At 58.3% G+C, this 13,186-nt stretch overlaps 1 protein-coding gene across 3 annotated transcripts in view; it reads left to right on the top strand.

The window, feature by feature from the left end:
* The window catches only part of PSD (pleckstrin and Sec7 domain containing), a 47,273-nt gene extending 34,215 nt beyond the window's left edge, over positions 1–13,058 (top strand). For all 3 annotated transcript variants that reach the window (XM_027878060.1, XM_027878059.1, XM_027878057.1), the window contains 7 exons: positions 6,708–6,751; positions 7,933–8,111; positions 8,967–9,037; positions 9,618–9,775; positions 10,099–10,243; positions 10,853–10,996; positions 11,262–13,058. In XM_027878060.1, coding sequence (XP_027733861.1) covers positions 6,708–6,751; positions 7,933–8,111; positions 8,967–9,037; positions 9,618–9,775; positions 10,099–10,243; positions 10,853–10,996; positions 11,262–11,501 — 981 coding nt within the window. In that variant the 3' untranslated portion in view covers positions 11,502–13,058. The remainder of the gene's footprint in view (positions 1–6,707; positions 6,752–7,932; positions 8,112–8,966; positions 9,038–9,617; positions 9,776–10,098; positions 10,244–10,852; positions 10,997–11,261) is intronic.
* The last annotated feature ends 128 nt before the right edge of the window (positions 13,059–13,186 follow it).

Raw genomic sequence — 13,186 nt, 5'->3', positions numbered from 1 at the left:
CTCGCTGTTGCTGGTTGTCTGTTATATTTCAGATGTGAATTTGGCCTTTAGAAGATTGATCACTTTGTGGAGCCTTAGCTCATCCCCATCTTTCTTACTCTTTTAGCTTAACCTTGTGCTTCACTGGCTGGCAGAAAAGCAGTAGGGCTAAATCAGGCCCCATTTCTCCCCGTCACTGCTTAGCAATTGCAGGAGTGAGGCAAATCTGTGCTGCCTTCCAGCCTAGAAGCCCAGAGCACGTCACAGATGTTAATGAATTAAGCCTGACAATGCAGTCGGGTCCTCGGGGGAGGAAGGTAGGATGGGCCCCCACCTTCCAGCTTGGAGGCACAACAGCAGGGCTCAGACGCTCAGAGTGCTGGGTAAGTGATTAGCAATGTGGGAAGAAAGCCCTGGCTCCCACCTCTGAGCTATAATCACAGAAACGCTTGCTCAGTCTAATCCCCCGGGCTGGTTTTTTTTGCCTATTTCCCCTGGGAGCAATATGCTGACCTGCCCCTGTCTCCCTTGGCTCACCCAGCCTCAGGGGCAGCACAACAAATCTAATGTGCCAGGCACCCATGCCCCCTCCCTCACAAGTTGTGCCCGGTGATCACTATGCCAAGCAGTTTGGGTAGAGTGGAAAATTTCCCCCTCTCCACTGGCTGCATCTCCTGCTCAGTCAAGCCTAACTAAATTACGCATCGATCCTTGCCTTCTGCAAGGATGCCCAGCTCTTTGCATCTTCAGAGGAGCAGCTGTCTGAAGCATCTCTGCCCTGCCTGTAACCAGCTGGGTGGCTCTAGCTACTGCCTGAGCTGGGAGGGACAGGCAGGAGGAGTGTTAAGCTTGGGGTGGGCACTGAAGATCAAAGATCTGAGCACATCTCCACTGGGCCCATCTCCTACCAGCTCTATAGGTCCCTGAGGTGGTCAGGGCTGCAGCAGCAGCTCTGAAGCCTGCCCAGATGGAACCGAGTGGAGGTGCCACCCGGCCCCTGGAGCCCAGGAGATGTCACCACCGCGGCTCCTCAAGAGCCCAGGAAGGTCCAGCTACCTGCTCCCCCTCTCCGCGGAGAGGAGTCAGGGACGGCCAGCTGATGCAGCGGGGGGAGCTCCGGCAGCACGCGTGGCACCAGCGCCAGGGATGCCGTCCCCCCGGGTGGGATCTATGCCCGTGGATGAGATGCGGTCCCCGCGGGTGGGGTGCCCGCCGCCAGCCCCTCGGCTCGGCCCGGCCCGGCCGGTTGCCGCGGGTCGCCATTGGCTGCGGCGGGCGGGGCGGGGCGGCCCCGCCTCTGTCGGGAGCCGCCGCCGAGCCCGGCCCGGCCCGGCCCCGCTTCAACAGGCGGCGGCGGCGGAGCGGCCGCGGCGGGCAGGGCAGGGCTGGGCAGGGCAGGGCAGGGCAGGCAGGGCCGCCGGGCATCCCGCCGGGCGCCCCGCCGCCCCCCCGCCGCTGGCGGCAGGATGATCGGCGTCAACAGCATCAACAGCAGCGCGGGGCGCATGCGGTCCCGCTCCATGTGCTCGGTGCGCTACGGGCGCAACTACCGCGGCGCGGAGACCTTCTGCTACGGCTGGCCCCAGCGCTCCCGCACTCTCAAGCCGGTGCTCTACACCGACCTGGTGGTCAGCCGCCTCCAGAACCGTCGCAAGAAGAAGCCGGTAAGCGGCGGGCCGGGGGAACGGGGGGCTCCGCGGAGGGGTGCGCAGCGCCCTGCGCCCCGGCGGGGACATGGGCAGGCGGACGTGCCCGGGCAGCCGCCGTCCCGCCCGCTGCAAGAGCCTCAGCCCCATGAATGTAGGGATCAGCCAGCCCCATCTTCCTCTCCTGCCTGCTTTCTGTGGAGCCGGGCCCCCACCAACCCCCCTCCACCCGAGGATCCCCGTCCCCAGCCCTGCCGTCCTTCCCGCATCCGACCCCGAGCACAGGGGTTGCGGGAGCGCGGCAAGACCTGGGTGACATTGCGCCGCTTACCGTGGTCTGACAGCAACGCTTGCTCGAAAACATCGCTGCAAGAGGAATCCAGGACAGAGCCGTACCGCTGGGACCAGCCCTCCAGCTTAGCATAAGTGACAAGCTCTGCGGGCTCCCTGCCAAGGGTTGAGCTGCGCCGTGCCGTGCCGTGCCAGCCCGGCCGGGGCAGACTGGCACCCAGCTGGGCGGCGGGGAGAGCCGCAAGGCAGCGCGGAGGGACAGCGCCGCAGCCCCAGCTCCCAGCCGAGCGGAGCTGGAGAGGAAGGAGTGGCAGCCTGGACAATAAAGGGCTTTTTACTGCCAAGAGCTTGCTCGCTGTGAGCTGGCATCCGTTTTGGAGGTGTTAGGCTGGTCCGCATCGGTCTTGGGTGGGAAGAAGCGAACAGGCTGTGTCTGGGTGCGTCCTGCCTCGGTCGGGTGCCTGCCTCCGGTGTAGCAGCGGGAGAATAGTCTACATCGGCCCCCTTCTCTCAGGCAGGTTGTGGCAGAGCAGGCAGGGGTACCCCCGAGCTACCTGGGCTGCCCTCGTGGCCAAAACAAGCCCGGTGGGGCCATCGGGGCCGTGCCAAGCCGCGATGCTGTCATAGCGCAGTACGGTCTGGGGGCAGCATTAAGTTGTGACGCACTCGGTTGGAAACATGCAGTTGGGAGATGCTCGGTCTCTGCTTCCCGCGCTGTGGGGCTGTACTGTGAGGGATAGAGGGGTCTGCTGTCCTGGGAGTAATAGTTGCCTGGGCAAGGAATGTTTTAAATATTTTGGAAGAGGTTGGTGCAGCTTATGATGTTACTGAGTCGAAAGTGTGGGGCTGGAGTAGTCAGCTGTCTATTACTGACTGTAGCAGGGTAGAAGCTGATGCACAGGACACTGTCCCCGTGGCAGCCCATTCTACAGGGAAAAAAGTCTGTTCCCAAGTCACTCTGCTCTGTGCACACTGGAGCCCCTCTGCAGTGGAGGGGAGGAGGGACACATGGGGTGTGCGCAGCAGGGGCTGGTGTGTGCCAGGTGATGAGTTGTTCTTGATCATGGGTTGTGCGTGCTGTGCAGGCAGTGGAGGTGCAGGAGGGACTGCCAAGGTGAATTAGTGACCCAACATAGGAACAGTTCCATCTCACATACAGCCTGGATCTGCCCCTGCTGTTTCTATCTGCGCAGCTGAGGGTGTCTGTGTGCCTGGGGGATGTCACAGAGCTTTGTGGCTGGGTGTAGGGAAGATACTTTGCTAGGGAAAAGTTAGGGAAAGCCAGCAATTGAGCTCTCATACTGAAATGCTGCCAGGCACAGAGAGAGGGAGAATGACTGCAGGGAGGGTGTTTGGTGGCTGTGAAGTCTGTCTTGAAGCACCCGTCGCTGGGCAAAGGTCTGGCAAGAGGAAGGGGAGCCTTGACATGCACAGGGCATCTTGCTGTGCAGAGAGCTGAGCACTGTGTTGTTTAGCATAGGAACTAGCAGGGTGGAAAGGGGATGTGTCTGTAAGAGTTATGATGCATAAAAGAGGCACTCCAGATAGGGTTAAACCCTTTATCTGGATTCCTGAATTCCTGCGTTAACCTTCATCTGTTACTTGAGTGCCGGGCTACAGCCGTTGGTACAATCCTGTGCCAAAGCTGTGTCCAGGCCAGCTTGTTACCCAGCTCCCCAGACCAGCACTGGATCTTGCCTCTGGTGTGGTCTGAGCTGAGGAGTTGAAGGGGTCTGTCTTCTCCCTGCACTGCTCACGTAGGGCTGTCCTCCGTAGAGCTGGCACTATGGCTGTGCTGGAGCATCAGAGCCACCTGCCTCTTGCCCAGTGCAGTCCCTCACCTCTCCTTGAGACATTTCCTATAGCAGCACTCTGGGACATCCTCTCAGCCTGCTTTTGGGAGGGAGGGCACCAAAGAAAGATGTTGTTGATTCAGTTAGAAATCCCACTGGGACAGTATATTCCTAGGTCTCTTCAGCGTTGCGCATGTCTAGGGCAGAGCTGGCTGGCTGGCCTGGCGTGCTGCAGCAGTGAGCTCATAACCCAACAATGGCAAAAAACCCCAACCATGTTTGGGGTCGTCCATAGTGGCATTTGGCCAGTGCCCAACTTTCTTTTGGGCAGTGCTTGCAAGCTCAAAGATACCAAGAGATGCTGTCCTTTCGGCCCAAGGGGAATCAAACCACAGAGCAAAGAGAAGCTGGAGAGAGGGACCTGCTGGTTTGGTGTCTCTGGTCTCTGCTGACGTGGCTGTGAGTTAGGCTTCAAGAGCCTACATATCCTGTGCTTCCCCAGCAGAAACAGTCTGTGCACCAAAGAGCCCAGAGTTTAGTGGACTGACAGGCAGTTGTTCTAGTACAGTACCAGAACAGCAACCACAATGCTGAAGTGCATCTTCTCAGCTAAGGCCTGGGTTGAGTCCACCAGCTTTGTTCTGAGATCGGTGTTGGCTGGGGTTGGCATTTAGCCAAGCAGAGTCTTGGCAGGATTTAAGCGTAGACATAAAGCTTTGCATTGCTCTCTCAATCTCCACAGTCTCCCTGTTTGCCTCTCACTGTCCCCCTGCACAGGAGTGCTGAGAAACCCCTGCTCCCTGACTCTGAGGTGGGGTACTTGGCAGTGTGCTGTCAGGGCTTGTAGCAGGGCAGCTGGAGCTTTTGAAAGCCACAAGGCTGCTGAGCCTTTGAATTACTCGCCAACAGAGCCCAGGTTTTTGTAACACAGTACTCTGCCAGGCTGTTATCCGGCAATGTGCCATCCAGAATTACTCCTCGAGCCTCTCCTGGTATCAGTTCATTCACTCCGCATTTAGCCGCAATCCTCCTGCAAGCCCTGCATGGGGCTGGGGTCCTCTCCAGTGTTGCACCTTGCCCTGCCCTCCAAAATCCCAGCTCCTTTCCTTGGGGATAAGGAGATGACACCTCTCTGTATTGCCACTGAGCCGGGTAGAAGCCAAGCCATGTGTCCCATTCTGCCCTCTCTTTACAGTGTGCTTTTCTGCTATTTCCAGTCCCCCCTTCTCTGTGCCATTTTTTTTTAGTCTCCTTTTTGTGTCCGTTCGTTCTCAGCATTTTTCAGCTGCATCCGTGGCAGTGAGTAAGATCCCTTCCCTTCTGTTTCCCATGGTGACTCCTTATCATCTACATTGCTCTGAGATGCCTGTTTATCCCCCCGCTCCGCTTCCAGGTTATGTTCTGCAAGGCTTTGGATTGTTTTTTCCCTCCAGGCTCTTCTTTAAGTCTCTCTTCTCCTCTTGCTGCCAGCCCACTGATGTGTACCTCCTGCTCACAATTCAGCATCCTGTCCCTCCAGCACTGGGGCTGCATGAATTGGACTGGGGTCAAATCTTCTCTCAGACTCTGAGGCCATAACCCCTCTATAGGCATCCTGCCTTCCCAGGAGACAACTGAACCCTACTTTCTGCCTGCTAGACTGGGGCGATCCCTTCCCTCCTCTGAGAAACAAACTGGTGCTATGCCAGCATTTCCCCAGCGGGAAAGTGCGGGAGGAGCTGGGTTCCTGCACTGTCCTGGCTGTTGCGCTTCTCAGGAGTGATGGATGTCCCTTCTCCAGACACCGCTGGGCCCTGTGTGCTGGCCAGCATTCCTGGGCTCCTACACGCCTCCAGTTGTACTTTCTCAGCCACCAGCAGATCTCTCAGCAGCAGTCTCCGGCCCAGTGATGGATGTTGACAGCTGCATGAACAGCCTGTGCGAGACTCGATTATTTTCCTCCGAGGATGATGCCTTCCAGATCGTGCTCCGAAGCCCTCTGTGAGCACTGTGTTGAAATCCTCTCTGGAGCCTCCCCAATTGCAGAGCTGTGCTGAGCATTGCTGGCTTATACCCAGCTTGGCCCAGACAAACACTTGGGAGCAGGGCCCTGGAGCATCCTGCTGCAGGCAGGCTCGTCTTGTTCCTGTGCTGAAGTACAGGCAATGGGTCCTGCTTTGTTCAGCTTAGTGGTATTTGGGTCCACAAGGAAGGAAAGGTGCTTGAGGGTGATGGGCAGGGGTAGGGCCAGGCCACAGCCACTCCAAGCAGCAATAGCCCACCCTGCCACAAGGTCTCCTCTGGGGGCCTCATGAATGACAGCACACCAGGGTCTCTGCCAGTGCTGGGCCAGTGCCGTGCTGAAGTCTGTCCCAAAGCTGAAGCGTGTTCCTGCAAGAACAGTGCATTGCTGGGGAGTGCTGGGTGCTGCCATGAGCCCATCTCTGCCAGCCCAGGGCAGGTGGCTCACAGCAGCAGGGTTGCTGGCTATGGTCTGTTGTGTCATGGAGCTTCTGAGGGCCCTGGAACAGACTGAGGTCCCACTGAGCAGAGTGAAGGCAGGCACCACCAAAGTCCATCCCAAAGGCTTGCTCTCCTTGGACTCAGACCTCCTGAGCATTGTTGCTTTTACCAGCCTGGAACACCTTGTAGTGGGGAGAAATAGCTCTCCCAAGGACTTGGAAGTGTTTGGTCTGCCTCACCATTATGCTGCTAATGCTGTGACACTGTCACAGGTAGGTAGAGTGGAAGGGAAAGAAAGGAGAAAATGCCAGGCCCATCCCCAGCACCATGTCTAGGGTGTGCTTGGGATTGCAGGTCCCACGGTGCCCAGGAGAAGCAGTCGCTACAGTGATGTCGGTAGTCCAGCCTGCACAGGGCTGGATCAGGACAAACTGACAGGGGGTTACCTTAACCTCCAGTACCCCTGAGCCAGTCTGGTGTGCCTTCTCTGTCCCCTGGAGCAGCCTCCAGTCTTGGCACCACTCTCCTGCTGACCTCCCCGCTCTTCTCTCTGCAGGCACTGTACGGCTCCATCAAGAACGAGAAGCTGCAGTGGGCCATGTAAGTACCCCTGCGGGAGGTGCTGCTGCCCGGCGTTGGGCGGGCAGTGAGGCCACCAAGCCCCAGAGGCTGTACGAGCCGTGATGCTGCAGTGCAGGTGCCCCTGTGATGATTTGGGAAGGAGGGGGAGCTTGGGATGGACTGGGCTGGGGCTGCAGGCAATGTAACCCTGGCTGCCCTCAACACCTTCCCCAGCATGCCGAGAGAAAGCCAGCTGAGGCCAGCTTCCTGTGGCTTTGGTGTGGATTTGTGCCTTGGTGGCCATGCCTGTGTTGGGAGTAGGCAGGCTCTGGGGGTGCTGTGGCTATGCCGGGGCCCCACAGGGTGCCCGCACCCTCGCCCACAGCTGCCATCTCCAGCAGCAGAAGCGGCAGCGCCTGCGCTGCAGGGATTAATCAGCCCAGTGGTACCCAGCGCTGAGCGATGCACTCGGCCGCTGCCATGGAGACGCCGGCAGATGCTGAGGGGTTTAATTAGCAGCGAGCGGCTGAGGGAGGGGGGAGGCAGCAGTTCTGGGCTCCCACATCTTCATGCGGGCTGGGGGAAGCAGCACTGGTGCAGCCTGCCCACAGTGAGGGGCCGTGACCTGGTGGGAGAGGGCTGCCTACATAGTGCCCACACCTGCTCCTGCCCTCGGCTGGTATTGCCTGAGGCCTTCCCACTACAGTCCCCCTGCACCTCTTCGCTTCTGGCTCTGGGTCCCATAGTCTGGCTGCCACCCTGAATGTGTGGGGATCACAGCCTGGGTCTGTCTTTGTGGGTGAGTTCCATTCTAAACCCTTTTTTAAATTCTGGCCAGCTGGGGACCTCTAAGCCTGTATAACATGGGCTGGGGGGCTGTGGTAGTGCCAAGCCCTGGGGTGCTGCTCCTCCATGGCTCCTGGCTTATCAGCCTGGCAGGTGTCAATCCTATCCCTGGCCAAAAAAAAGGCTTCTCACTCCCAGGGCTAGGCAGGTCCCCACCCTGAATCGGCAGCAGATACCGCAATGCCCTGTCTTTCGAGGGGTCAGGCAACACCTCCACTGCCTAGAGGGACAGGGGCACATGGGCGTGGCTGGGTTTGGGATGCTCATCAGTGGTGGTGGGAGACTGCTCATCTTGACCTGCTGCTCCTGGCCTTGGCATTTGCTGTCCCCAGCAAGGTAACAAACTCTTTCCCCACCCAAATTGTGATTGTCAGAGATGAGGAGGAGCTGAGAAAATCCCTCTCGGAACTGGCAGACCCCAACCCAAAGTCCATCAAGCGCATCAGCAGCTGCAGTAACCCCTTTCTGGACTTCTCTCAGGACTCCAGCATTACCACCTACAAGCATGGGCTGCTAGTCCGCAAGATCCACGCTGATCCTGACTGCAAGAAAAGTAGGTGCCTGGGGAACCCATGGGAGGCACTTGGGGCAAGAGGGCACCAGTGAACTCCAGAAACTAAAGGGGAAGCAGGGCAGGAGTAACCGTGTGATATCTGATGGTAGCAGGTAGCATTGTGCCGGGCTCCAGCATCAGCCCCCTGTGCCCTAACTGTCTTTATGTGCCAGGCATAATTCAGCCTTCAGGCTGGGGAGCTGGAAAGCTTCTCCTTGCCCATTTGCCCCCACCTTCAGGGCTGGGCAGAGGCCAAGCAGGTGGGCACTGCAGCCCCTGCCCATAGCACTGGGAAAAGTGCAGACAGGGAGATGGGGTGGGGTGGGATCCCCGGGGGCTGCACCCATGCCACAGGATTGCGGGAATGAAGGAAGGTGTCCTGTGCTGTGATAAACAAGGCACACAGCAGGCTGCTGTTGGTTGGGCACTGCTAGGCACGTTCACTGTATTCCCAATAAAATCCCCTCTAAGCCCTGGCCATCTAATGCCGCCTAGATCTGATTAGATGCAACCGCCTTCCAAAGCCAGCATTACCTGGCAGGCAGCACCGCCTCGTCCCCCTCCCTGAACAGGGAGGCAGCGGTGCAGCCGAGCACAAGCATCGAGGCGGGAGTGCAGCGGCGCTGTCGCTGTGGCTGTCCCCGGGAGGCGGCAGGCGGCCCCCTGCCAGCAGCACCATCTGCCAGCCACGAGGCCTGCACGGGCTCAGGTGTGCGGGGACAGGCCTGGCGTGCTGCCCGTCCCGGGGGTGGGGTGACGTGCATCGTAGCAGGGCTGGCTGGAGGAGGATGGGGGTTGCCTTCCCCCCACTAGTTGCTGAGGATGTTGTCTGAGCTGCTCTCTCCTCCCCGGCAGCACCCCGAGGGAAGCGCGGCTGGAAGCCCTTCCATGCCATCCTGAAGGGGATGATTCTCTACCTGCAGAAGGTAGGCAGCAGCAGAGCCACCTGTGTCTGCACCAGGGGGAGGGATTGTCCTCAACGCAGGGGGTGGGTCATGGCAGTCTCCACAGCTGTGAGAGGGGCTCCAGCAAACAGCATCGCAAAGCCTGGCCTAAGCAGACTCGGCACCATGCACGCTTGAGCCATTGCTTGGGGATCTGGTGGCATCCCTGTTCCCAGAGTGGCTCAGCCTGAGCAGTGAAAGCAGCTGCTAACTGAGAGCCCTGCATGCAGGGTGCTTGGCTGGGGAGACAGGAGGCAATGGGGTCTTTGCCCTGGGTGGGAGGTTGGGCTGTGCATCCAGTTCCCTGCAGGCACACATGCTGCCCAGCTGTGGGCAGTAGGGAACAGCCCCTGTGCTGTTACCAAGCCAATGCACCCAGGTTGTTCAGCCTCTCCCCAGGGGGGTAGGATGAGCTGGAAGCAGAGTCCACAGCTGGCTGGTGGAGGGTGATCTCCAAGCCCTGCCACTGCCAGCACTAGTCTGCAACACCTGAAACCTCATAGAGCTGACTCATGGTGGGGTGCATCCCTGAGCTGGCTCTGAAACTCCCCATGATTTGCAGGAGGAATATAAGCCAGGGAAGGCGCTGGCAGAAGAGGAGCTGAAGAATGCTATTAGCATCCACCATTCGCTTGCCACACGGGCGTCTGACTACAGCAAGCGACCAAATGTCTTCTACCTCAGGACAGCTGACTGGAGGGTCTTCCTCTTCCAAGCACAGTGAGTCTCTCAGGATCACTGGCTGGGCCCCACACTCGGATGCAAGGGCTCATCTGACTTGGGGATAGGGTGGGATGGAGCTTAGGGCCACATTGCTCTCTCTGGTCCTGGCCCTTTCTGGAAGGAAAGGGACCCAGTGTTAGTGCTGAGCTTTGTCCAACTTCTCTTCTTCCTACCCTGCTGGGTGCAAGATTGCTGGGGGCAGAGTCCCAGGTGTCATGGCTGGCCAGGGCCGGGTCTGGGGGACCTGGATCTTGTCTGCAGGGCAGTTGCCTCTGTCTTTGACACAGACAGCCCATCTGTGATATGGCTTTTTTCCTTAGGAACCCTGAACAGATGCACTCGTGGATCACACGCATCAACGTGGTGGCAGCCATGTTCTCTGCACCCCCTTTCCCCGCAGCCATCGGCTCCCAGAAGAAGTTCAGCCGCCCGCTGCTGCCCAGCTCGTGCACCAGGCTCTCCCAGGTGGGCCATGGTGGGGGGGCAACTGTGACCATGGGACAAGCCCCCTGGGTCTCCTGGTGGCACTTTTCCCTGAGGAGGGACCTATGTGGTGCCATGCTCCCCACTGCCTCCCAGTGAGGTGCAGCGCCGAGGGAGACACAGAGCAAAGGGATACTAAGGTTGTGGGCAGACAGTGAGGTCTTGTTCCCCAGAGTTGGAAGCGGAGTCAAGCAATGTTTAGACCATGGAAGAGAACATGGTCCCACACCACAACTTGCAGGGTCCTGCCAGGGACTTTGAAAGGCAACTGGCTAGGGGGATTAGCTGGCACTCGTGCATGCCAGGTCAGATATTCATAGAGCAGAAAGGATTTAAAAAAAACACCAGCCTAGTTTTAGAGGGATTAAATTCTTCTGCTTTAAGACTGCAGTCAGCCCCTCCACAAGGTGAGAGCAGACTGCCCTCAAGGGCCTGTGATTTTGCCTGCTATTTAGAAAAAAAAATCAAACCCAACAGCAGAAGCTGAGATCTTGGCTGGACCCAGAAGGGGAAAAACCTGTTCTGTCCCTGGCCAGCTCACACTACCAGGGCGACAGACCAAGGCACTGATGTGGTGTCACCCTTCCCCAGGAGGAGCAGGTGAAGAACCATGAGACCAAGTTTAAGACGATGTCAGCAGAGCTGCTGGAGCATCGCTCCTCGCTGCCTGAGAAGAAGGTGAAGGGCAAGGAGTATGAGGAGCTAAAGCAGAAGGAAGAGTACCTGGAGTTTGAGGTGAGCTGGGAGATACCCCCTTACCCTCACACCCTCTGCCCCTGCCTGCTTGGCCTTCCTGAGTGATGGGTCTAACCTACCCCTGTCAGACGAATTGCACCGTGTCACTGCATTGCTCATGTCACTGGGTCACGAGCGTTCCCCAGCCCGGGGAGGCTGACTGGGGTGGGTGGGGCCACGAAGCACCCCCTGACACATGGGGATGCTGTGCAGGGGGCAGTACCCAGCTTGCCAACCTCTCTCTCTGCTGCACTGTGCCCCCCAGAAATCCCGCTATGGCACCTACGCCATGCTGCTGCGGGCCAAGCTGAAGGCTGGCTCCGAGGACCTGGCAGCATTTGAGTCCACCCTGTTTGACACAGCGGGTGGGGAGGACGATGGCCTGAAAAAATCCCGCTCCAGCCCCTCGCTCAACGCAGAGCCCTCCAGCACGGCCACCAAGGTGAAGCGCAACGTCTCGGAGCGCACTGGCCGTCAGTCCCCCGGCCACCCTCAGAAGTCCTAAGTGAGGGGCATCGGCCGCCTGCGCTGCAGCTCCGTTCCTGCCTCCCCAGCACGGGGGTGGAGGCCGTGTGCCCGCCGAGACCCTGCATGTGTCCATCTGTTTGCGGCACGAGCTAGAGGGGGCGACAGCCCTTCTGCAGCCGCCAGCACCAGCCATGCAGGGCCACGGCCCCTCCACCGGAGACGGTGGCAGAGCAGGACAGTCCCCGGTCCTTGCCTGCAGGAGCTGCCCACACCATCGGCCTCATCAGACTTGTTCCTGCCCCTCCTTGTCCTGCATTTGGCTGCAGGACCTACTCTTCTGCCCCAGGGAAGGGGAACAACTGAAACCCACCTGCTGGGCTCAATTTTTCAATGGTTTAAAAAAAAAGACAAAAATGCAGCAAAACAAAGCCAGCGGCTGCTTCTTCTCCAGCTCCGTCGTGCCATGAGGGTAGATGGGAGGGGACCAGTCCTAGCCTGTCCCCTCTTCTGGGGCTGGTGGCCAGGGAAACCAGGGCAATGGCACCTGGTCCCCTCCCTGCCACCTCAGTCACCTCTGCACCCTCCCCGCTTTCTTACAACTTTTGAACAGTTTTTGTGATACAGTTTTGCACTTTTTAGTACCAGATTGAGCTGACCACCAGGGAGGGTTTTTTGGGGCTACTTTTGATGCTTTTTGGGAACTGTTTAAAAAAAACAAACAACAGAAACTCAGCCATTTCCTGTAGGCACTGCATTCTGGGGGAAAGAGGCTTTTACAAGGACCAGGGGAGATCCAGCTCCTCCCTGCCCTGCAGCAAGCTGAGCATGGGCTCCTGTGTGTGCTGCTGCTGCCTGCTTCCCCAGCTCCACTTTGGCACCAGCAACCCTTTGGGGAAACAGCCCTGTGGCTGCCAGCAACAAGGAAGCAGCCTTGGGATGGCAGCATCCATTGCTGCACTTGTGGCTGCATAAGAGGCTGATGGGCCGGTGCTTCATGACCCCCATTCCCCTTTTCCCACCCAGCAGCCTGGACAGGCCCTGTTTGCACCATGTGGGAGTGATCACCATCCTTGGGGCATGTTGGGCAGCAGTGTATAAGTAGTCCCAGTGGGGCAGTGACTCCTGGAGCCAGGGCTGACATGGGGGTCCTCACTGCCCTATGGGTCTGGCACAGTCTGGAGCCAGCTTTCCTTCCCACACCTCTTCTCCAATGCATGGCTGGGGCCTCAGGCTGCCAGGAAAGCCTGGTCTGCAGCATTTCAAGGTCCTCAGGTTGCAACAGCAGTGGTGCAGCCCCTTCCTCAGCCACGGGCTCCCTCCTTGCCAAGAAGTGCGGCAGGCTGGGGCGGCTCCCACCACTCCAGGGTGGGCCGAAGGATGCTTGTCTAGAGCAAGGTGCAGGTGATGGAGCATGGCTGCAGGATTGTCCAGAAGGGGTCTGGAGACAGCAGAAGGGCTGTGAGCAGGAGCACACACGCAGTTCTCAGCTGCCTGGGACCTGGCTGGTTTCAGCACTGACTTTGCGAATGTGTCAAACTTTTTATTCTGCTCTTTTGAGGCTATTGCAAAAACAAAAACAAACAAACAAACAAAATAAAAAAAATAAAAAAATAAAAAAAAAAAAGGAAATAAAAAAAATCCCCCCTTGCCCCAGGTGGCTTGGGGGAGAAAAAAAACCTTTGTACAGCTTCTTCTCTCAGTTACTGAAGTAAAACTACTCTT

This window comes from Empidonax traillii, unplaced genomic scaffold (assembly GCF_003031625.1).
Source record: "Empidonax traillii isolate 1590-97213 ecotype Southwest subspecies unplaced genomic scaffold, ASM303162v1 scaffold38:size1800464, whole genome shotgun sequence".
NCBI lineage: Eukaryota > Metazoa > Chordata > Aves > Passeriformes > Tyrannidae > Empidonax > Empidonax traillii.
The sequence above is the reverse complement of the archived record's forward strand: the minus strand, read 5'-3'. Positions and strand labels throughout refer to the sequence as shown.